Here is a 23645-nt window from a genome sequence, read left to right as displayed (position 1 = left end):
GATAGTTTTAAAGACCAGTCTTAACACGTTCAGGACCTTGGACGAGAATGCTTGTCCTAACTTGCAGGTACTTAACGCACTAGGACGAGCATTCTCGTTCTAGGGATAACGCGCTGCCCCACAAGTGCTTCCGCAATCAGCAGCAGGGGCCCGGCTGATGCTGACAGCTGGGCCCCTGATGTATCTGCCAACATCGGTGAAAACACAAATGCCGGCGGATTAACCCCCCTGTATGCCACGGTCATGTTGACCGCGGCATATAGGGGGTTTGCTGCAGCTTGTACATCCCCATCGAGTCCCCGTGCTGTGGTGACGGGGACCTGATGGTTGCTATGGCAGCCCCCGATGCTTTGAACAGCCATCTCGGACTGCCAGCTACGGAAGCCCAGGAGATCCAGCCCCAGGGCTGGGTCTCCTAGGCAACTGTTAGTGTCTTACAGTGTAAGACGCTGACAGTTCAATACAGCACAATACATATGTATTGTGCTGTATTGAAACAGGGATCAGACCCTGAGATTTTTAAGTCCCCGAAAAGAAAAAAAAAAGTGAAAAAAGTTAAAAAAATTAACTTTTACAAAAAATTTAGTTTTAAGTAAAAAAAAACGCCCTATTCCCAAAATGAAGTAAAAAAAAAAATTGGAGGGAAAGAAAAGTAGACATATTAGGTATTAACGCATCTGTATCGACTGGCTCTATAAAAATATCACATGACCTACCGTTACTCCTCAAGTGAACACCGTAAAAAAAAAAAAAAAAAAATCTGTGTTAAAAATTTTTTTTGTCACCTTACATCACTAAAAGTGCAACACCAAGCTTTCAAAAAGGCGTATGACCCCAAAATATTACCAATCTAACCGTTGCCTCATCCCACAAAAAATGAGCCCGCTACCTAAGACAATTGCCCAAAAAATAAAAAAACTATGGAGCAAAGACTATGGAGACACTAAAACATGATTTTTTTTATTTTGTTTAAAAAATTCTTATTGTGTTAATTGTAAAAAAGAAAGAAAAAATAGACATATTCGGTATCTTTGCGTCCGTAACAACCTGCTCTATAAAAATACCACATGACCTTACCCCTCAGATGAACACCGTAAAAAATTGAGAAAAAAAAACCAAAAGCCATTTTTGGGTCACCTTGCATCGTAAAAAGTGTACTAGCAAGCGATCAATAAGTCATACTAAACCCATAATAGTGCCAATCAAACCGTCATCTCATCCCGCAAAAAATGAGATAAAAAATAACTATGGCATTTAGAATATGAAGACACTAAAACATGATTTTTTTTTTATGCTTATTGTGTAAATAAATTTAAAAAAAGTATAGATATTAGGTATTACCGCGTCTGTAACAACCTGCTCTATAAAAATACCCTCAGATTAACACAGTAAAAAATAAAAAAATAAAAAAGTAAAAAATAAAAAGTGTCAAAAAAGCCATTTGCACCCTAAAATAGTGCCAATCAGTCATCTCATACTGAAAAAAATGAGCCCCTACATAAGACAGTTGCCCAAAAAAATAAACTATGGCTGTCAGAATATGGAGAAACTAAAAAAATCTTTTTTTTTTTTTAAATGCTTTATTATGTAAAACTGAAACAAACAACAAAAAAATCATTTTTGGTATTGTCACGTCCGTAACAACCTGCTCTATAAAAATACCACATGATCTAACCTGTCAGATAAACATTGTAAATGACAAAAAATAAAAACTGTTCTAAAACAGCTATTTTTTTTGTTACCCTGCCTCACAAAAAGTGTAATATAGAGCAACTAAAAATCATATGTACCCTAAAATAGTACTAACAAAACTGCCACCTTATCTCTTAGTTTCCAAAATGGGGTCATTTTTTTGGAGTTTCTACTCTAGGGGGGCTTCAAATGTGACATGGCAGCTTAAAATTATCCCAGTGAAATCTGCCTTCCAAAAACCATATGGCTTTCTTTTCCTTCTGCGCCCTGCCATTTGCCCGTACAGCAGTTTACGATCACATATGGGGTGTTTCTGTAAACTACAGAATCAGGGCAATAAATATTGAGTTTTGTTTGACTGTTAATCCTTGCTTTGTTAGTTAAAAAAAATTGTTTAAAATTGAAAATGTGCCAAAAAAGTGAAATTCTGAAATGTCCTCTCCATTTTCCATTAATTCTTGTGGAACACCTAAGGGGTTAACAAAGTTTGTAAAATCAGTTTTGAATACCTTGAGAGGTGTAGTTTGTGAGGCTTACATAATAGAAACCACTCACAAAGTGACTTCAGACCTGAACTGGTCATTAAAAAGTGGGTTTTGGAAATTTTCCGAAAAATTTCAAGATTTGCTTCTAAAACTCTAAGCCTTGTAACGTCCCCAAAAAATAAAATGGCATTCACAAAATAATCCAAACATGAAGTAGACATATGGGAAATGTAAAGTAATACATATTTTTGAAGTTATTACGTTCTATTATAAAAGTAGAGAAATTTAAATTTGCAAATTTTGCCAAATTTGTGGTGAATTTGGTATTTTTTTAAATAAATTAAAAAATAAATTTTTGGACTCACTTTTTCCACTGTCATGAAGTACCATATGTGACAAAAAAACTCAGAATGGCCTGGATAAGTAAAAGCGTTTTAAAGTTATTACCACATAAAAGTGACACATGTCAGATTTGCTAAAAATGGCCTGGTCCTTAAGGTGAAAAATGGCTGGGTCCTTAAGGGGTTAATATGAACCCTGTATATATGTCCCATATCTCTATCCATATCTTTCAAGCTGTGCCTTTCGTTGAAACGTAAGGAGCTTGCATTACTGGCTGTGATGTAACGCTCCTGTCTCCGTATAGCAGCTCCTTCCCTTTTATGTTCACCCAATAAACATAGGGCTATGACTATGGGAGTAATAGACACAAAAAAGGCAAAATAGGGCAAGAAAGAGTCTGTCTGTACTTGTATTCTGCATGAGACCTGGACCTCAATAAGGGGTGACTCGCTGCAACTATCTGTCCCCAAAAAATATTAGGAAGAACAGCTGTATTATTTTTGTATTTTTGTATTTTATTGTATTACTTTTGTATTCTTATACTTACAGTATATTACTTTCATTGTTTTGTTTTATAATTTTTTCACCATTTCCTGTTTACAGGCTTTAATTTATGAGCACCCAGGCTCTGAACTTGAGATAGAACTCTTTGATGAGGATACTGATAAAGATGATTTCTTGGGAAAGTGAGTATCTAAATTAACTTCTTTACTTCTGCTATATATCCCTCTGTATTTATCACTGTTGAGATGTTCGATATAAAAAAACTAAAACTAAAAAAAATGCATCATACATGTGCACATATCAGGTCTGATAGGGGGGAGTCTTTTGTGCTTTTTGGACCTGTAAGTAGGCTTGATCTAAGATTTGAAGTCGATTTGTTCAAATACTTACATTTTATTGTTGTATCCGTACAGCATTAAAATGTGTTGGTTTTGTGGAGCCAGTTAATTTCGCCTGAAGTCCCGCAAGACTTTGGATAATTCCTACTGTATGCATGTCTGCGTATTGAAAAATAATTTAAAACAACAATCTGAACTGGGCTTTTGACATTCACCATGTATTATCCATAGATACACAATATAACAAAATATGTGTGGGATCATATCAGAAAACCTAAAAGTACACATAGATAAATACAAAAATAACATCTTTATTAGTCAATACAACAATGAGAAAAAAATCCAGGGAGTGTTGAATAGTAGAGAAAACAGGCAAACCCCAAAGCGGAGGTAATATGTGGTAATAAATATTTCATAGGTATAATCGTGACTTGAGACATATTGTATCACCAGTTAATCCAACACAGAAAGTACTGATCAATGAGATAAAATACAATAACAGTGGTGTGGGGGATACCAGGTATTGATAGTGGGGTGACAATAAACCTAAATCATCTACCACATAAATGGATCATCCCTTTTCCCAGGAAAAAATTTCCCTTTGCAACTCGATGTGAACAGCAAAATTCACTGTGGGAAAAACTGGATATAGCAGGGTATATGTGGTGGCATGGCCGACAACCAACCACACCCTGAGCATAAATACAAGAGGCAAAATACCTGTAATAATGAATACCAACCAGTTTGGGGAGAGCCAACGTGCGCATATACCTATGAAATATTTATTACCACATATTACCTCTGCTTTGGGGTTTGCCTGTTTTTCTACTATTCAACACTCCCTGCATTTTTTACTCATTGTTGTATTGACTAATAAAGATGTTGTTTTTGTATTTATCTATGTGTGGTTTTGATTACTTTTAGGTTTTCACATTCACCATGTAATAACATTTCTTGAACAATTGCCATTCCTTTATTTTTCCCTCTACAATTTTATGAGTGAATTACTAGCCGTTAGCAATAAGTTAGCTTCTGGGTTAGGGCTGAAACAATTACTCAATTAAATCGAGTAATTCAACACAAAAAAATTCCTTGATGCATATTTTTTGCATCAAAGATTTGTTTGTGTCATGTGACCACGGAGCGGGAGTGAAGCACTTGCTATTACTCCCGCTCCGTGGTCTCCCACTGCGCTTCGAATACTCACCTTTCCAGCAGGGGGCCTCCGGACACTTCACAGCATGTCCATGGTCCAGCGCTGCACTGACCTGACGTACGCCGTGACCTGACGCGTTGTGTGACGTCAGGGACAGAGCAGCGCGGAACAATAGTGTCGTCAGCGCCCCTACTGGAAAGGTAAGTTGGTAAAACCGAGGGGGTGGGGGTGCGACTAAGGCCGGGCGCCCGGAGTGCACAGCGTCATAGCGACCAATGACGCTGTGCAATCCGGGTGTCGGGAGGAGCAGGCCAGCAGAGACTATGGCACAATGGGGGGAGCTTGGGGGAAGAGCTGGTGGCACAATGCGGGGAGAGCTGGTGGCACAGTGGGGGGGGAGCTGGTGGCACAGTGGGGGGGGGGGGAGCTGGTGGCACAGTGGGGGGGGGGGAGCTGGTGGCACAGTGGGGGGGGGGAGCTGGTGGCACAGTGGGGGGGGGGGGGGGAGCTGGTGGCACAGTGGGGGGGGGGGGAGCTGGTGGCACAGTGGGGGGGGGGAGCTGGTGGCACAGTGGGGGGGGGGGAGCTGGTGGCACAGTGGGGGGGGAGCTGGTGGCACAGTGGGGGGGGGAGCTGGTGGCACAGTGGGGGGGGGGAGCTGGTGGCACAGTGGGGGGGGGAGCTGGTGGCACAGTGGGGGGGGGAGCTGGTGGCACAGTGGGGGGGGGAGCTGGTGGCACAGTGGGGGGGGGAGCTGGTGGCACAGTGGGGGGGGGAGCTGGTGGCACAGTGGGGGGGGGAGCTGGTGGCACAGTGGGGGGGGAGCTGGTGGCACAGTGGTGGGGGGGGAGCTGGTGGCACAGTGGTGGGGGGGGAGCTGGTGGCACAGTGGTGGGGGGGGAGCTGGTGGCACAGTGGTGGGGGGGGAGCTGGTGGCACAGTGGGGGGGGGATCTGGTGGCACAGTGGTGGGGGGGGAGCTGGTGGCACAGTGGTGGGGGGGAGCTGGTGGCACAGTGGTGGGGGGGGAGCTGGTGGCACAGTGGTGGGGGGGGGAGCTGGTGGCACAGTGGTGGGGGGGGGAGCTGGTGGCACAGTGGTGGGGGGGGGAGCTGGTGGCACAGTGGTGGGGGGGGAGCTGGTGGCACAGTGGGGGGGGAGCTGGTGGCACAGTGGGGGGGGAGATGGTGGCACAGTGGGGGGGGGAGATGGTGGCACAGTGGGGGGGAGAGCTTGTGGCACAGTGGGGGGGGGGAGAGCTTGTGGCACAGTGGGGGGGGGGAGAGCTTGTGGCACAGTGGGGGGGGGGGAGAGCTTGTGGCACAGTGGGGGGGGGGAGAGCTTGTGGCACAGTGGGGGGGGGAGAGCTGGTGGCACAGTGGGGGGAGGAGAGCTGGTGGCACAATGGTGGCTGAGCTGATGGGACAAGGAGGTAGAGATGATGGCACAAGGGGGGGAGCTGATGGCACAAGGAGGGACAGATTACTAAAATGATTGTTTACTGCAGCCCTATTCTGGGTGTTACCAGTTGGGGGGGTCCCTGCACAGTCTGACACTATCCAATCAGTGCTGTCAGTATAGGACTGTGTAGGGACATCCTCGGCCCCCAACTGGTAATACCTAGCTGCACCTTCACTGCAGGCTGCTGCCAATTCATTTATAACTTCTAGCAGGAATAATAAAAGAATAGTACAAAATATTGTCATAGGAATAGATGTTCCAGAATAGTAATTACATGGGGAATGCAAGTAGTTACTAAAACAGACATGTCAGGAGGGGGTGACGGCTCCTCTTTAAATGCTACAATAATTACCGTATGTTAATCATCAATGACTGAGAAACATTCAAGTCCAGCTCCAAATCAGGTGACGGAGGAACAAATAGTGGCAGCAAAGGGCCAAACAAAAATGGTCAAACGTGGAAGCAATTCTGCTGAGTGTAACATCGAACCATCTGTATGAACAGTAAAGTAACGACAAGCAGGAAGTGGTCAGGACGAGAGAAAAACGGACAATCCTCAAGAAAGCAGCCGTTGTCATAGGGTGTTGTGTGCGGCCCTGTAGAGGGGACAGATTTTTGAAAAGGAGAATCTAGTCTGCCAAGTATGGGAGGCATCGGTATTCCAGGGATCCCTGATCTTTTGGAATCTCCTCATAATTCGGTGGTACGTTTTTCAAGAAACATGTAATAATTCATTCAGACAGATTAAAGGTACGGTCACACACAGTGTATATGCTGTGGATTTTCTGCAACTGATTCGCATGCAGAGAATCCACAGTGATTAGAATAGCAGTGAACTGGATCCGCTTTTAAAAATCTTATTCACACACTCCACAACAGTTTCTGCCCATCGCTGGACATGCCATGAGCATTTTAAATTCGCAGCTTATCAATGTATGCTATGAATATCTCCCACTGATCTGATTTCACCCTTCACAACGAGTGAAATCGGCACCAAACGGCGGCATTTCTGTAACAAAATCTGCACCGTTTGCGGATCTGCCGCAGATTTTTCCGCACTGGATCTACCACGTGTGCCCGGACCCTGGTTGGTTATTTCCAGTTATGGGCTACGGTTCTCAATGAGCTTCCTGCTAATACGGAGGGAACTCTTTCAATGCCCTTGGGGGCACTTTGTTAAATAATGGCTTGTGACTCCTCAATTGGCGAGTTTGTAATATTTTAATGAGAACCTCTGGAGGCAGCTATTTATTCATCGACCCAGTGTTGCTAAGAATGTAAAACCTGCCCCTGTGGTTCACGTTGCAGAGAACAGTGGACCAATGCGTGTGGTAAATTTCAACAGTTAAAAATATATAATCTCCTCATTCAAGATATTTAACACTTCTGGTTTCTTGCAGCCTTGTGATCAATCTGACTGAAGTAGAGAAGGAACGAGTGGTAGATGAGGTAAGTAACCATGTGGTGTATTCAGTGGGTGTATGTATATATGCCTTGCACCATCTACCATAGCGTTAGGGCACGTTCACACGACCGTATGTTTCTTTCCGCATTTTTGCAGATCGGATGCGGACCTATTCATTTCAATGGGGCCGCAAAAGATGTGGACAGCACATCGTGCGCTGTCTGCATCCGTGCTTCTGTTCCCTGGCCCCACAAAACAGATAGACCATGTCCTATTCTTGTCCGCTTTGCAGACAAGAATATGCATTTCTATCATAGGGCAGGACCTTCAGATCCACAAAATGCAGAACGCACACGGCCAGTATCCGCGTTTTTTTTGCAGACCCGCTATTTGCAGTTTGGCGAAAACGGATACGGTATTGTGAATGAGCCCTTAGTCTGCAGCACTGAAAGCAGTGCAGTGAATTTATTTTATTTTTTTCATACGAAGCCCAGGAGATGTGACGATAAAGCATTTCCTTTTCACGTGCAGCGTAGTTATGCTTTAATATTGTACTAACCAGATCAGTACTTGATCAATGCCTGATCTGTGCACATTTCAGGAATCAGCGTTTCACTCAATACATAACAATTCTAGGGCATTTTTCTGAGAACTGTTTTGTACCTTTCCTCCTGGAAATGTATGAATAAAATGATCATCGGGTATGAGTTTTTCATTATCTTATATTGACCTCATGCTAACTTAAAAAAAATATCAACTGACAGAGGCTAAAGATGCAGCCCTACTCCGTTTGAATATAATTTGTGAACAGACTCTGTATAAGGCCTCATGCACACAACCGTTGTGTGTTTTGCGGTCCGCAAATCACGGATGGCGTCCGTGTGCGTTACGCAATTTTCGGGACGGCACGGACAGCCATTGATATAACTGGCTATTCTTGTCCACAAAACGGACAAGAATAGGACAGGTTATATTTTTTTGGACGAACCACGGAACGGAGCAATGGATGCAGAAAGCACATGGAGTGCTCTCCACATCTTTTGCGTCCCCGTTGAAGTGAATGGGTCCGCATCCAAGCCGCAAATACAAAACAACGGTCGTGTGCATGAGGCCTAATAATGAAATAAGCCACAGAGCTGTGAGTCTATTGGTTTATGTTTTTATAGTGGTTCACACTTGATGAAGCAACTTCTGGCAGACTTCATTTAAAGCTTGAGTGGCTTTCTCCAAAGTCCACCACCGAGAACCTGGACAAGGTAAGTACACAGTACCAGACGTACCTCTAGATATGGATGAGGAAGAGCCAAAAAAACCACTTTTTTTATTTTTTTTAATCTCCTACAAAAGCTCTTGCACTTAGGGGTAGGTTCAAATGACTTTTTTATTTCTTTTTTGGCATGAATTTGGTGGTATAAACAATGCCATTGTATTCAGTGAGAGGCCGCGCTGCAGTTCATGTGACCGATGATTTTTACTGTGTGGTTTTTCCATTCAATGGAGCTAAATCAAGAGCTGCACTGCACAATTCAGAATGAAAACCCAAGGCAGAAACCGTAGCAGTTTCTGCTGTGGGATACGCAGCGGATTTTGACATAGTCTACACCCCCTCGGTACAGGTCCTTCAAAGTGGACCTGTGCCGAGCCTTAAAGGGCACCTGTCACCATGACATGGAGTTTAATCTACATTCAGCATGTTATAGGGCAAGAGGAGCTGAGCAGATGAATAAGTCATTTCGTGGGGAAAAATTTGGTATGAATTTTATTTTATTCATTTAAATCTCTGCTCCTTCTATGCTTAGGAGTCCAGTGGGAGGTCACACTTAGTGATTGAGACCGCTAACTGTGTATGCACTCGTACCGCCCACTGGACTCCTAAGCTCAGAAAAAAAGAGATTTAAATGAATAAATTAAGTTTGACTAAATTCTATACCAATTTGCTCAGCTCCTGCTGCTCTATAACATGCTGCCTGCTTGCTCTGCATTTCATGGTGGCAGGTTCACTTTAGTAGGGTTTCCATTTAGAGATGTGTGAGATCTTAACTTTATCTCCTTATGCCTCCTTATTTTGGATTCCATACAAACCTGACAGCTCCATCAGACTCCTTATGTATGGAGGTATTCTTCACTGGAAGCATTGCTACTATGGTAGAAGGTCTCCATCCACTAAACTGACAAAACCTATATGGCAGTTCATGAAGGCCGTAAGGTTCTGTATTAAAGGAGCCATATAGGCTCTGTGCCAATGAGTGTGTATGAGCCCTTAGAATAGTGACCAGGCATGATTCTTGCCAGGCATGCACATTTTCACCTTTGTTAATGTAGATGAGCGATTAGAATGTAAAAAAGGGTTTCTGATCTATGATTTTCTTAATGTAGGTCCTGACCAGCATTAAAGCTGACAAGGACCAGGCAGACGATGGCCTCTCTGCGGCTCTGCTTATACTGTACCTGGATTCAGCCAGAAATTTGCCTGTAAGTACCATCTGTGTCTAGGTATTGGGTTGTCACCTACTTCTCTCCATTCTTAAACTATTCCTTCCTTAGATTCAGCTGAGAATATATCCCATGGTTTTATCTGGAAAAGGTTAAAGGAGTAAAGAGGCACAAGGTCTATAAGTGCGCCCGCCAGGGTCAAAGTAGATGTCTCCTGCCCTGGCAAAAAAAAAAAAGAGGCATTAGATAGAAAATATTGGCAAAAGAAAAAAGTTCTAAGGTGAAACTCGTCTAGAATAGCAAGAGTCAAGAGGTTATTTCCACTTTATGAAGCAGACGTCACCCATACAAATCATCGTGCCAACCTGGGTGACTGATACTGAGCTTGAGTCTGTTCCAGAGCCTGTCCTCTGACAACCCTGCGAAAGGCTTGACGTATAAGACAGTGCCATTATGTTTGAATTTAATTTCCCCTTCACTTTTCTGTGTTTCTTCCTCACAAACATTCAATCATCACATTTAATTCCCTATCTTAAGTTAATTATTAACCCTTTGGGTACCATTCACAGCTTTTTCCATTCAGGCGGGTGTAATTTGTTCCAGTTCTGCTGTCTTCATGTTTTTTTCCATTGTGTGTTTGCTCATTGTATCATTACTGTTATTATGTTTTGCTTTGCTTTGGTCCTTCTTTGCTTCCTTGCTTCGTTCTCATCTTCCAAGAGTATCTACCAGGGGAATTTGGGGTGTGGCAACTTAAAAGAAAGGAAAGGTTCTGGACTGATCTTTTGTGAGAACACCTCCTCCCTATCTAGAGCGTTATTTGTGAGTTTCCTGGTGGCGGCAGCTGAGTGCTGCAATAGACATGCATGTGTGTACAGTGCATGTTTTTCAGCATGTCCTCAGCACGATCCATGTCAAACATCAGTGAGACTAAGCGATCGTCCGTTTATGTTGTTTTCTTCTAATTTGGATGTAAGACTTTCCAGTTTTGTGATCTGTCTTAGGAAAATAGATTTACGCTCCAGGCCAAGTTATGTAGCAGTAGAAATTCCACCTTGGGGAAAAGTAAAACTATATATCTGGGTATACGTTGTGAGAAAAGGACGAAAGCAAGGAATTCCAATTTAAAGGGCATCTGTCAGCGGATCTGTAGCTATGACACTGGCTGACCTGTTACATGTGCGCTTGGCAGCTGAAGACATCTGTGTTGGTCCCATGTTCATAGGTGCCCGCATTGCTGAGAAAAATGCAGTTTTTAATATATACAAATGAGTCTCTAGGAGCAACGGGGGCATTACCTTTAGACCTAGAGGCTCCGCTCTCTCTGCAACTGCCGCATCCTCTGCACTTAGACAGGGCCAGGCAGTCTAAATGTCATCACACCTGGCCCTGTCAATCAAAATGCAGAGAGCGCTGCAGTTGCAGAGAGAGCAGAGCCTCTAGGTGTAATGGTAACGCCCCCGTTGCTCCTAGAGGCTCATTTGCATATATTAAAAACATAATTTTTCTCAGCAAAGCGGACACATATTACCATGGGACCAACACAGATGCCTTCAGCTGCCAAGTGCACATGTAACAGGTCAGCCAGTGTCATAGGGACAGATCTGCCGACAGACGCCCTTTAAGATCTAGAACTACTTTTATGAGAAATGCTCATAAGGCAATTCCTTAAACTAGGGAGAAATTACAGAGGCTTTACTGATAATAAAAACACGGATTGGTGCTCTCTCCAAAATTGGCAGTACCTAATGCCAAAATTTGATATATTGTAAAATTGTATAGGATGGAGGGCACTCAAATGGCTGGGTATATATAAAAAAGTCTGATATAATATGTAACTTAAGACTTGTTATTTATTGTTAGCATTAAAATTAGTCAACAGGGTCAAGACCACTCAATCTTTCAATAATAGTGGTGTGATGGTCACAAAATGAAATGAATATACTCTGTATAATTCACCACTAGAAAAAATATATTAGGGTGTATAACACATTAAGACATTAAAAAGGGACTTGCTTATGCAGGAGATCAGTCTGCATACAAGTCATAAATAGACGTGCACGGTATGCTAAAACCAGAAATAAAAATCTTGCTGGTGTAAGTTCGTTTGTGTCCCAGGGAAGCAGTCACTTTGCAAAGAGGAGAAAAGGAGAGAAGGAACAGTCTTACCCCGTACAGCTGAATCCGGAAAGCTGTTGCAGAGGGGTACCTGTGTTGGCGATGATCCGGTCCTGTTGTAAAGTTGGTGCGCACGTGGTCCTCGGCGTCCTCGGTGTATTCTTCTTTCACGGCTTCCAGAGTCTGTATTGTCTTGCTCGTATTCCCGGAAGTGATGATTCCGTGTAACCGGAAGTGACGATCTTTTGTGTCAATCAAATAGGCCGATTTTTTTCTTCTTTCTTTCCAGCGGGTTATGTTCTATTTAGATATTATAGAACGGGTCTCTCTCAATTTATTCACAGTCCATATGCTATCCTTTAGACCAAACGCGTTTCGGTGCACTCTTGCACCTTCATCAGTGGTGGATAGCACTACTGATCTCCTTCCTTTTTATAGGGGAGGGATCATTGGGATATCTGAGTTGGAATAAAACTGCGGAGTGGATACGATATCTTAATGAATCAGTGGGATGTAGAATAATTATATGAAATTAATAACATTATGTCAAAAATTATCAAGTAGTAATATATGGGAACATTTATGTCTAAACCATATTAAAATATAGGAAATATACTATTATGTTATCATAGGGGGAATATTTGGTACATAATTAATGTCAATAAAAATATATAATTAATGTCAATAAAAATATATATATGAATATATAAAGGATTCAATGTAAATATCCAATAAATTTTTTTTATTTTTTTCTTAAATTTTCCAGGGATTCCATAAGAATACAATAAAAATTCAATAAAAAAATTTAATAAAAATTCAATGAAAGATTCAATAAAAAACACAATAAAAGATTCTATAGATTCCTCTTGCTGGTCGAGATAGTCATTGGATATATACATTGATCTCATACTGGTTTCAGATGTGTGGATGGGGAGAGGGGCCCAACAGGGAGAGGCCGTCGAGCTGCTGGTAAACAGCCTGAACTCGACGGACCATCCCCGGAGGGCACCCCCCCCTATAGAAATCCAAATAGTTCTAATTCTGCATTTAGACCAGCCGGGGTGATAGTCTCAAATTCAAAAATCTTGCGAGATTCTGCTCTTGACATGCTTGATATATGGTTTCCCCCTCTCCAAGATTTATTAATTTTTTCCAATGCTATATAAATTAGTCCGGAGGGGTCTTTATTATGATGTGTTTTAAAATGATAAGACAATATGTGATTCTCATAGCCCTTTTTGATGTTACCTATATGTTCGGCTACCCTTTTTTTAAAAAGTCTTTTAGTTCGCCCTACGTATTGTTTGTGGCACGGACATTCCAAAATGTAGATAACATCTGAAGAGTTGCAAGACAGACTATCTTTAATTGAATTAAAGATAGTCTGTCTTGCAACTCTTCAGATGTTATCTACATTTTGGAATGTCCGTGCCACAAACAATACGTAGGGCGAACTAAAAGACTTTTTAAAAAAAGGGTAGCCGAACATATAGGTAACATCAAAAAGGGCTATGAGAATCACATATTGTCTTATCATTTTAAAACACATCATAATAAAGACCCCTCCGGACTAATTTATATAGCATTGGAAAAAATTAATAAATCTTGGAGAGGGGGAAACCATATATCAAGCATGTCAAGAGCAGAATCTCGCAAGATTTTTGAATTTGAGACTATCACCCCGGCTGGTCTAAATGCAGAATTAGAACTATTTGGATTTCTATAGGGGGGGGTGCCCTCCGGGGATGGTCCGTCGAGTTCAGGCTGTTTACCAGCAGCTCGACGGCCTCTCCCTGTTGGGCCCCTCTCCCCATCCACACATCTGAAACCAGTATGAGATCAATGTATATATCCAATGACTATCTCGACCAGCAAGAGGAATCTATAGAATCTTTTATTGTGTTTTTTATTGAATCTTTCATTGAATTTTTATTAAATTTTTTTATTGAATTTTTATTGTATTCTTATGGAATCCCTGGAAAATTTAAGAAAAAAATAAAAAAAATTTATTGGATATTTACATTGAATCCTTTATATATTCATATATATATTTTTATTGACATTAATTATATATTTTTATTGACATTAATTATGTACCAAATATTCCCCCTATGATAACATAATAGTATATTTCCTATATTTTAATATGGTTTAGACATAAATGTTCCCATATATTACTACTTGATAATTTTTGACATAATGTTATTAATTTCATATAATTATTCTACATCCCACTGATTCATTAAGATATCGTATCCACTCCGCAGTTTTATTCCAACTCAGATATCCCAATGATCCCTCCCCTATAAAAAGGAAGGAGATCAGTAGTGCTATCCACCACTGATGAAGGTGCAAGAGTGCACCGAAACGCGTTTGGTCTAAAGGATAGCATATGGACTGTGAATAAATTGAGAGAGACCCGTTCTATAATATCTAAATAGAACATAACCCGCTGGAAAGAAAGAAGAAAAAAATCGGCCTATTTGATTGACACAAAAGATCGTCACTTCCGGTTACACGGAATCATCACTTCCGGGAATACGAGCAAGACAATACAGACTCTGGAAGCCGCGAAAGAAGAATACACCGAGGACGCCGAGGACCACGTGCGCACCAACTTTACAACAGGACCGGATCATCGCCAACACAGGTACCCCTCTGCAACAGCTTTCCGGATTCAGCTGTACGGGGTAAGACTGTTCCTTCTCTCCTTTTCTCCTCTTTGCAAAGTGACTGCTTCCCTGGGACACAAACGAACTTACACCAGCAAGATTTTTATTTCTGGTTTTAGCATACCGTGCACGTCTATTTATGACTTGTATGCAGACTGATCTCCTGCATAAGCAAGTCCCTTTTTAATGTCTTAATGTGTTATACACCCTAATATATTTTTTCTAGTGGTGAATTATACAGAGTATATTCATTTCATTTTGTGACCATCACACCACTATTATTGAAAGATTGAGTGGTCTTGACCCTGTTGACTAATTTTAATGCTAACAATAAATAACAAGTCTTAAGTTACATATTATATCGGACTTTTTTATATATACCCAGCCATTTGAGTGCCCTCCATCCTATACAATTTTACAATTCCTTAAACTAACTGCCCAGTATGGCTGTCACCTTAGGGTCCATTTACACTAGCAGATTTATCATTGCTGATCGTTGAGCAGCACACAGTGTATATGGAGCAATCATCAGTATTATATGTGAGTGAAGGATTTCTGGTGCACTCTTTCGGGCACATACAGATTCGTTGTCAGTGGTACATCTCTGAGAACCTATTATTCCATGCCTGCATATGCATGCACTAGTTCATGTGCAGGCTGATCGCTGTTACATCCACTCCCCCACAAGCCTGCAGTACAAGGTGGTAGTTCTGATGACTTCAGACTTCCACATAATGGAGCAGTAGGTAAAAGGAGTTTGGCATCAGGAAATTCACTAGTAAGTCAGACACCATGTCTTGTGGGACTAGCTCAGCTGAATGTAATGATACCTCTCACTTAGTGATAAGTTGCTTCATTTTGGAAAAAAAGTACTGTTAATCCATATGGAAATGTGCAGTTAAAAAAAGGGTTTTCAAACATTTTAAAAGTGATGACCTATCCTCAGGATAGGTCATCAGTATCTGATCGGTGGAGGTCCAACACCCGGAACCCCCGCCGATAAGCCGTTTGAGAAGACACCAGCACTCCTGTGAGCGCTGCGGCCTTCTCTCTGCTCACCAAGCACAGCGCCTTACATTGTATATGGCGTTTGGTATCGCACTCGGGCCCCATTCACTTCTATGAGGCTGAGCTGCACCTAGGCCATGTGACCGAGGAACGTGTCATCACACAGCCTAGGAAAAGCTGTGAAAAGTCTGAGATGTTCACAGGAGTGCTGGTGCCTCCTCAAACAGCTGATCAGCGGGGGTCCTGGGTGTCAGATCATTTACTGATGACCTATCTAGGGGATAGGTCATCAGTTATATCTTTACGTGCAACAAGAACAGGCCCAACCGCTCTGTGCACCCTTTCCCCTCCTTGCTTCCTCTACCAGCCCCTCTCTCTCCTTGATTGACATGGCCAGGTATGGTGACTATGCAGGAAGCTGACCCTGTCGCTCACAAAGCGGGAGGAGCTGGAAGAGGAAGCAGGAGTGGGATTACTGAGCGGCCCTCCCTCTCTGCACTTAACCACTCATTTACATACGAAGTCTCCAGAATGAAACAGATCACTGAGGGGTATCATTACTTTCAGCTGTACTAGCCCTACAAGGCATTGTCTAGCAGTCAATTTCCTGGCAAAAGATTCCCTTTAACCCCTTCAGGCCTCATGCACACGACCGTGCCGTTTTTTGCAGTCCGCAAACCGCGGATCCGCAAAAAACGTAAGGCGCCCGTGTTGCCTTCCGCAATTTGCGGAACGGGCGCCGGCAATATAAATGCCTATTCTTGTCTGCAAAGCACGGACAAGAATAAGACATGTTATATTTTTTTAGCGGGGCCGCGGAACGGATCCGGAGCCACGGATGCGGACAGCACACTGGGTGCTGTCCACATCTTTTGCGGCCCCGTTGAAATGAATGGGTCCGCATCCGAGCTGCCAAAACGGCAGCTCGGACCCGGACCCAAACAACGGTCGTGTGCATGAGGCCTTAAGCATAATACCGTACATGTACGGCATTAGTGTGCAAGGGATGTATGGAGCAGGCTCACGTTCTGAACTTGCGCCGTACATTGTGGTGGTGGCTATATAATACAGCTGACATCCATCATCAGTGACCAGGATTGGCGATGATGCTGATGCCATCATTTAATTCCTCAAGTGCCTCTGTCAGTAATGACCGCAGTATCTGTGGGGTTAGACCAGGCATGTCCAAAGTGCAGCCCTCCAGCTGTTGCAAAACTGCAACTCCCAGCATGCCTGGATAGCTTACAGCTATTAGGGCATGCTGGGAGTTGTAGTTTTGCAATAGCTGGAGGGCCGCACTTTGGACAAGCCTGGGTTAGACAGAGGGAGCCTCCAAACTGAGTCACAGGCAAAATTGTGAGGCTCCGATTGGTTACTTTGACAGCCTGAGGCCTTGTGAAGGCTCCCAGTGCTGTCATAGTGAGCTGCCTGAAAGTAATTCATATTGAGCTGCTGATTGTATTGGGTTCCAGCATTGTCTACTATGATAGAAATGTCCCTGCTTTTCGCCATATTAGATTTGGTGTTACGGTAACCATTTTTGTGTTCACTTCACAGTGACCGGACATGCGATGGTGCCTTTAGTCTCTTCCCCTATTGTCCATGTTGTCCATGTTATGTCTTGTGTCAATATGAACCTTCCTCGATTCAGTTTGTGTCGTCCTGTGGTTAATCCTCCATAGCTTGGTTTATTAACCCTGCGTGTGTTCATTTTTCCCATTATAAGAATAATCCATTAGACCTTAACCGGGATGGCATGAAGAAGTCTGCTGTTGACAAAGCTAAAAAGGTAAAACAATCCAGTTACACCCTTTGGACCTTTAAAGGCTAATTCAAAGCAGTTTATGTTTAATGGGATTCTATATATAAAGGGTGCATAGCCGTTCCCATAAAGTGACAGGCAAGTGGGCATGAGTATGCCAGGTGTGCTATCACCCACTCACAGTGGTCAAGGCACAAAACCAGATCACATGTAAAAAAAGTGGCCAGTAGAGGAATGTTGGCAGAACCTGACCATTTTGGAGGGATCGGTTGACCATTTAATGTGTATGGGGTATCCCGTCTCTATCCTGCTAGCAGATGTTGGGGGGGGGGGGGGATCAGACATGCTGGATTTCAACAGGTTAGGGGTCCTCTTTAACAATGAACAGACAGACTGACTTTTCAGTGGCTGCCACATGCTTGAATGCTGCTGTCAGTTCCTCGTGAATTGATTGGACATTGGCGCACCATACGGAGCAGCTGCCACCTCTATGAGTAGGTGATAGTTTCCTAATGCTATGATATTAACCTGCTTAGACCTTTGCCCATGACAGGAGATAAGAGTTATGGGGAGCATGTCATTACATTTATGAGACATGTATTGTTACTCCAGTGCATGGACAAGGCTCCCCATAAAGGGCATGCGTCAGATACAGGATAGAGCTGCTACGGCATGCAACACGAGGCAAAATGAATGGACCCATGAGCAGGCCTCCGCCACTTTAAGAGTTAACTCGGTTAACAGATGGCTTCATTCACAGGTCTCATCTTTTCACAATGTACTGGAGCTGTTAAAGGGAATCTGTCGGCACATCTACAAATTGGGCTAGCTTCATTTACAGGTATGTGCTGACAGATTCCCTTTTAAAAAAAAAAGTAAGAAATAGGAGGGTTTTTTGATAAAATATCACAGCACCCAGATATGTCAGTAGCTAAATTCTTCCTGCAATAAAGAAATAACCGTTTGGCTCTTACTCTCAGATGTCGGCAATCTGTGGCCTGCTAAGGGGCTGCAGGGAATCTGAGGTCCCTGCAGCGTCCCAAGTCTGTGTTTGGGTCCTTCTTGCAGTGGGAGTAAATTGGCGGTCGTCAGTATGTTAGGCAACGGACCATAAGGAAATGTCCTAATATTTTGGCACAGCTACCCCCATATGCTGCAGTATGATTCCACTTGCCTTATATTGGTTGTAATAACACAGCATGTATGACGATTACACTACACAGAGCACATCATTATTCACCAAAACTGAAGCAAAAATCACCATACCCTTAAAGTGGAAATCCTCAAATTGCTGACAGTCCATGTCAGAACATCACCCCGCTGGTCTCAGACCACCACTGATTTCAAGACGTATAGATACCTTAAAAGTGCTTTCTGCTGCTCTATCTGAAAGCTTGGTATGGTAGAGTGAATGAAGCTGAGCTCTGATATATAGGGGTTCATATGATTTAGAGAAGGAGAGTAAGTCCTACAGGACTCCTAGGAAAGAAAGTGAGAGTCCTGATTACCCCTCCCACACACAGTGTGTATACACTGATACAGGGAGATCTATTAATCATTGTGTGGGGCAAGAGTCAGCAGGACTCTTACTGTCTCACCTAGGAGTCCTGTCAGGATGTACTTTGCTTTCAGGCCTGATTCAGGCAGCCACATTTTTCATTCACATCTATTGTGCATATGGACCCATACAAGAAAATGGTTCTATGCACGTCTGCATTTTTCTGCACAGATCGAGATTCCTTGTGGATAGACTCAGGGAATGCACTACCTTGGTCCCTATGGCATGGAGCAAAGATCTGGAGATACTTGTTTGTGGTGGTCACCAGTTCAGTGTACTACATAGAAAGGCGGATCTCACTGCTGCCACATGGAGGATTTTTAATACAGCCATTGGAATCTGGTCTTACTAAGAAATCCTGCTATAAATCATATAAACCTATCCCTCACAGAGCTCAGTGTCCCTCCCACTATCATACCCTGCTCTCAGATAGAATTCCTACAGCAGAATTCCCCAGACAGGTCCTCTTTGAACCCCTATGGGGTAGCTTATAGATTTCACTGGCAATCTCTCATAAAACAATCAAAACAAAGGTTTTTCTTTAGAGGGGCCCATAAGCGAGATCTGCTGAATTTGACCAGTTTTAGCCATTTGGGCCACTGACATTTAAAAATTAAACTTTCGCGATGGCAGTTTGCCTAAAATTTTAATCCGTCAGGTTGAACAATTTTGTCCATGGTCAGCTGAAAGTGTATGACATGGCAAGCCGAATTTGACCACTTTGTACAAACTATTTGTAATTGGCTGTAATGTGGAATTGTTCATATGAACAGTCCAGTGGGTATAGGCAGCGTTAAAGGGATCCTGTCACCATACAAAATGCGAAGTAATCTGCCAGAAGCATGTTATAGAGCAGGAAGAGCTGAGCAGACTGATCTATAGTTTTGTGGGAAGAGTCAGTATACTTTGTATTTTATTCATTTAAATACCTGCTCATTCAGGGCTTTGTAGTCAAGAAGGCGGTCCTATCGGTGAGTGACAGCCTTCCCTCTATGAGGAGGTGGTCCTATAAGTGAGTGACAGCCTCCCCTCTATGAGGAGGGGGTCCTATCAGTGATTGACAGCCTTCCCTCTATAAGGGAAGGCTGTCACTTACTGATAGGACCGTCTCCTTATAGGGAGAAGGCTGTCAGTCACTGATAGGACCTCCTCCTCATAGAGGGAAGACTGTCAATCACTGATAGGACCTCCTCCTCCTAGAGGGAAGACTTTCAGCCACTGATAGGACCTCCTCCTCATGGAGGAAGTCAGTCACTCACTGATAGGACCTCCTCATAGAGGGAATGCTGTCAATCACTGATAGGACCTCCTCCTCATAGAGGGAAGGCTGTCGGTCACTGATAGGACCTCCTCCTCATAGAGGGAAGGCTGTCAATCACTGATAGGACCCCCTCCTCATAGAGGGAAGGCTGTCACTCACTGATAGGACCTCCTCCTCATAGAGGCAAGGCTGTCACTTACTGATAGGACCACCTCCTCATAGAGGGAAGGCTGTCACTCACTGATAGGACCCCCTCCTCATAGAGGGAAGGCTGTCACTCACTTATAGGACCACCTCCTCATAGAGGGAAGGCTGTCACTCACTTATAGGACCACCTCCTCATAGAGGGAAGGCTGTCACTTACTTATAGGACCACCTCCTCATAGAGGGAAGGCTGTCACTCACTGATAGGACCTCCTCCTCATAGAGGGAAGGCTGGCAATCACTGATAGGACTACCTTGATGTCAAAACACAGATTGATCAGGAATTTTAATTAATAATTTGCAACTTATGCTGAATGTTTTTCTATAAAAATATCAATTTGCTCAGCTCTTCCTGCTCTGTAACATGCTGCCCTCAGCTCAAACACCATATTCAATGTTGCAGGTTTACTTTAAGGCAGCCATACTTATTCAATAGCTGTCGGCTGAACATGTATTCAATGGGGGATAGAGGAGAACGCTACAGCTGGACACTTCTGGTGGCTTAACTCAAAGGAGAAGTAAAGGATCGGGCGAAAATATTCACTTTGCCTTATCCTTCTCTCCCCGACATCTATTGAGTGAAAGTTGGGACCTCCCCACACACATTAGACTGTTAGCAAAACCTGGCAAAATTGGCCAACAATGGGGCCTTTAGACTCTATTCCCATCTGTCTGTGACTCTGTCAAAGTTTAATCACTTGTACAGTGGAAACTCCGATGCACCCTGCACAGAACTCATTAGTCAGCAAGGTTCACCAGAATGTAGTTTAAAACTCTGCACACTAAAAAATGCAGATAAACTTTTTTTCTATTCAGTCTTTAGGCAGATCAGACAGCTAAACGTGTTCGGTCAGGTTTCCAATGAAAACATTTGTGAGCACTCTGGCTCCTTGGTTCTGAAATTGGTGGTGGTCTAATCTGAAGGAATCCATTAAGGATTGGAATTCCCCTTTTAAAAGCCCCATTTTGATTACCTTCTCTATATCAGCACAGTTTTATCTCCACATCATTCTACATACCATTCCTGATGTAATAACTATATTTTAGTACTTAATGTAAAATCTGTTTCTCTTCCGTTCATTGGGGGACACAGGCTTGACCTTGGATATAGCCGTTGCCACTAGGAGGCGACACTAAGCTCAAAAGTGTAAGTTCCTCCTCCAGCTATTCTCATCCTACAGGGACTAAGCTAAAACAGTAAAACCAAACAATGTACAAACCCAGAATCACGCAAGGCCACAACGAGGCCTGTAGCCCGAGAGAATGGGTGGGAGCTGTGTCCCCCAATGAACAGAAGAGAAACAGATTTTACGATAAGTACAAAAATCTATATTTCTCATCCGTATCATTGGGGGACACAGGCTTGACCTTAGGACATTACAGAGCAGTCCCAGGGGTGTGTCATAAACAAAGAAGCCATCCGGCCAATCAGAGAACTGCCGTCTGCAAAACTGTACGCCCCAGAGAAGCGTCAGAGGATGCAAAGTGTGCACTCTGTAAAATTTGAAAAGGTGTGCACACCTGAAGGGCCGAAGCCCCATGATGTACTGCCCAAGAGGCCACCACTGCCCGAGCCGAATAAGCAGTAACCCGGAAGGGTGGAGCCCGGTCACTGATGCGGTACGCTTCCACAATGGCCAAACGAATAAATCTCAATAATTAGAAGGAGCTCTTACGCACCCACTGGAGGTCTCTCCTTCTCACTCCCTGTATAGCGGTGCTGCCGTGAGGAGCCCCGGCCGGGTGAGAAGTACCCGTGGTGAGCGGATCTGAAGTAGGCTGCAGTAGAAGCCGGGGCCTCAATTCACACGTGGCCCTGGCAGAGGAGAGAGAAACAGGTGGGGGTGTGGGCTTCCTGGGTGGGGGGGGGGGGGGGGGCTACAGAAAGAAGTTTGGCAAGCACAGAGGGCTACCCTTCACCTGAGAAGAAGGATAGGGGGGTTGGAGCCAGGAATACTTACCCGTCTGACGTGTTCTGCCCCCCGGTTCCAGCCAGAAGCAGAGGGGACTTGTGGGCGGCTGTGGTGACCCGAAGGCTGGCAGGATGCAGAGGCTTTAGGAACCTCTGGTCCTCCTCGTCTTATGAAGACCAGGAAGGGGTAGCAGGCTTGGGGACCCCCTGGTCTCCCGTCTCCTGGGTGGGAGTGCAGGCAGCTAGGGCTGCCTGTAATACCGCTAGAAGAAAAGAGGAAAAAGGAAAAAATCTGCAGACCTGCAAAGCAGGGAAGTCTGCCTCCTACGGACACGAAGCTGAAACTGTTTTATCTTAGTCCCTGTAGGAAGGGTATAGCTGGAGGGAGGAGCTCACACTTTTCTGCTTAGTGTCACCTCCTAGTGGCAACAGCTCTACCAAGGTCCAGCCTGTGTCCCCCAATGATACGGATGAGAAACACATATCCTAGTCCTTGTATAGGTGGCATTCATAGGCCATGACAATGGTTGGCTGTCTCAGCTATGTGTAGTTGACGTGTACTTTACCATAGATGGTCCTAACCCACGACCAAGAGGTCTCACCAGGACGGAACAGTGTAAGCAAGAACAGCAGCTTCCTGACCAACTCATATTTTTCCCCTCCCCCATTTGCGCTGTTTCTTTTAACCAAATGTACAATTGCGCAGCTTGGAAGCTTTGTACATTTGCATCCTTGCATACATTCTCCGATGGTGTCTTTACCAGTTCTAACCTGCATGGGCTTGCTGTTTTTTTTTTTTTTTTTATTGCATTTACATCTATGTTTCTTTGACCAACCTCATTTGGAATGAAAGAAATTTTATTTTATCAGATGTAATGTCAGATTTTGCTTCGCACAATAACCCGGTCCCTAATATGTACTCGCTGGATTAATCTGCTTATTGTCTCAGCGTAATATTTGCCGTTTGGTTCTGTTCCAGTCAGGAAAGAAGATGGGCAGCACACCTAATCCCTACGTGCTGTTTTCTCTGGGTCATAATGTGCAAGAAAGCAAGGTAGGTTTGGAAGATCTCAGTACAACGATTGCTTTGTGAATGGTGGTAGCAAGTTACTCTGCATATAAAAATATCACAGGTACTCTGACATTAAAGGGGCGTGAGATTTTTTTTAACCTCCACAGATCACCCAAAGCTTTGGCAAGGGGTGGCCACATGTCTTTGATCCTTGTGGGCCTTCTGTCTCAGAAGACTAGGAGAAATTCAGGGGGTTGTCCCAAATATACATCTTATCCCCTGTTGATAGAATAGTAGATAAGTGTCTGATCTGTGGGAGGTCT

General features: G+C 43.6%; 1 protein-coding gene across 3 annotated transcripts in view; it reads left to right on the top strand.

Annotated features, from left to right (window-relative positions):
- Positions 1-23645, top strand: part of ESYT2 (extended synaptotagmin 2) — a 124347-nt gene that overhangs the window by 84656 nt on the left and 16046 nt on the right. The window contains exons 10-16 of one of the 3 annotated variants that reach the window (XM_044293471.1): positions 3123-3205; positions 7378-7426; positions 8549-8638; positions 9759-9854; positions 17340-17402; positions 22882-22926; positions 23290-23364. In XM_044293471.1, coding sequence (XP_044149406.1) covers positions 3123-3205; positions 7378-7426; positions 8549-8638; positions 9759-9854; positions 17340-17402; positions 22882-22926; positions 23290-23364 — 501 coding nt within the window. The remainder of the gene's footprint in view (positions 1-3122; positions 3206-7377; positions 7427-8548; positions 8639-9758; positions 9855-17339; positions 17403-22881; positions 22927-23289; positions 23365-23645) is intronic. The other 2 variants (XM_044293472.1, XM_044293473.1) reach the window with 2 other exon arrangements.

The sequence above is a fragment of the Bufo gargarizans genome, chromosome 5 (assembly GCF_014858855.1).
Source record: "Bufo gargarizans isolate SCDJY-AF-19 chromosome 5, ASM1485885v1, whole genome shotgun sequence".
NCBI classification, from domain to species: Eukaryota; Metazoa; Chordata; class Amphibia; order Anura; family Bufonidae; genus Bufo; species Bufo gargarizans.
This window is presented reverse-complemented; position numbering and strand designations above follow the sequence as displayed.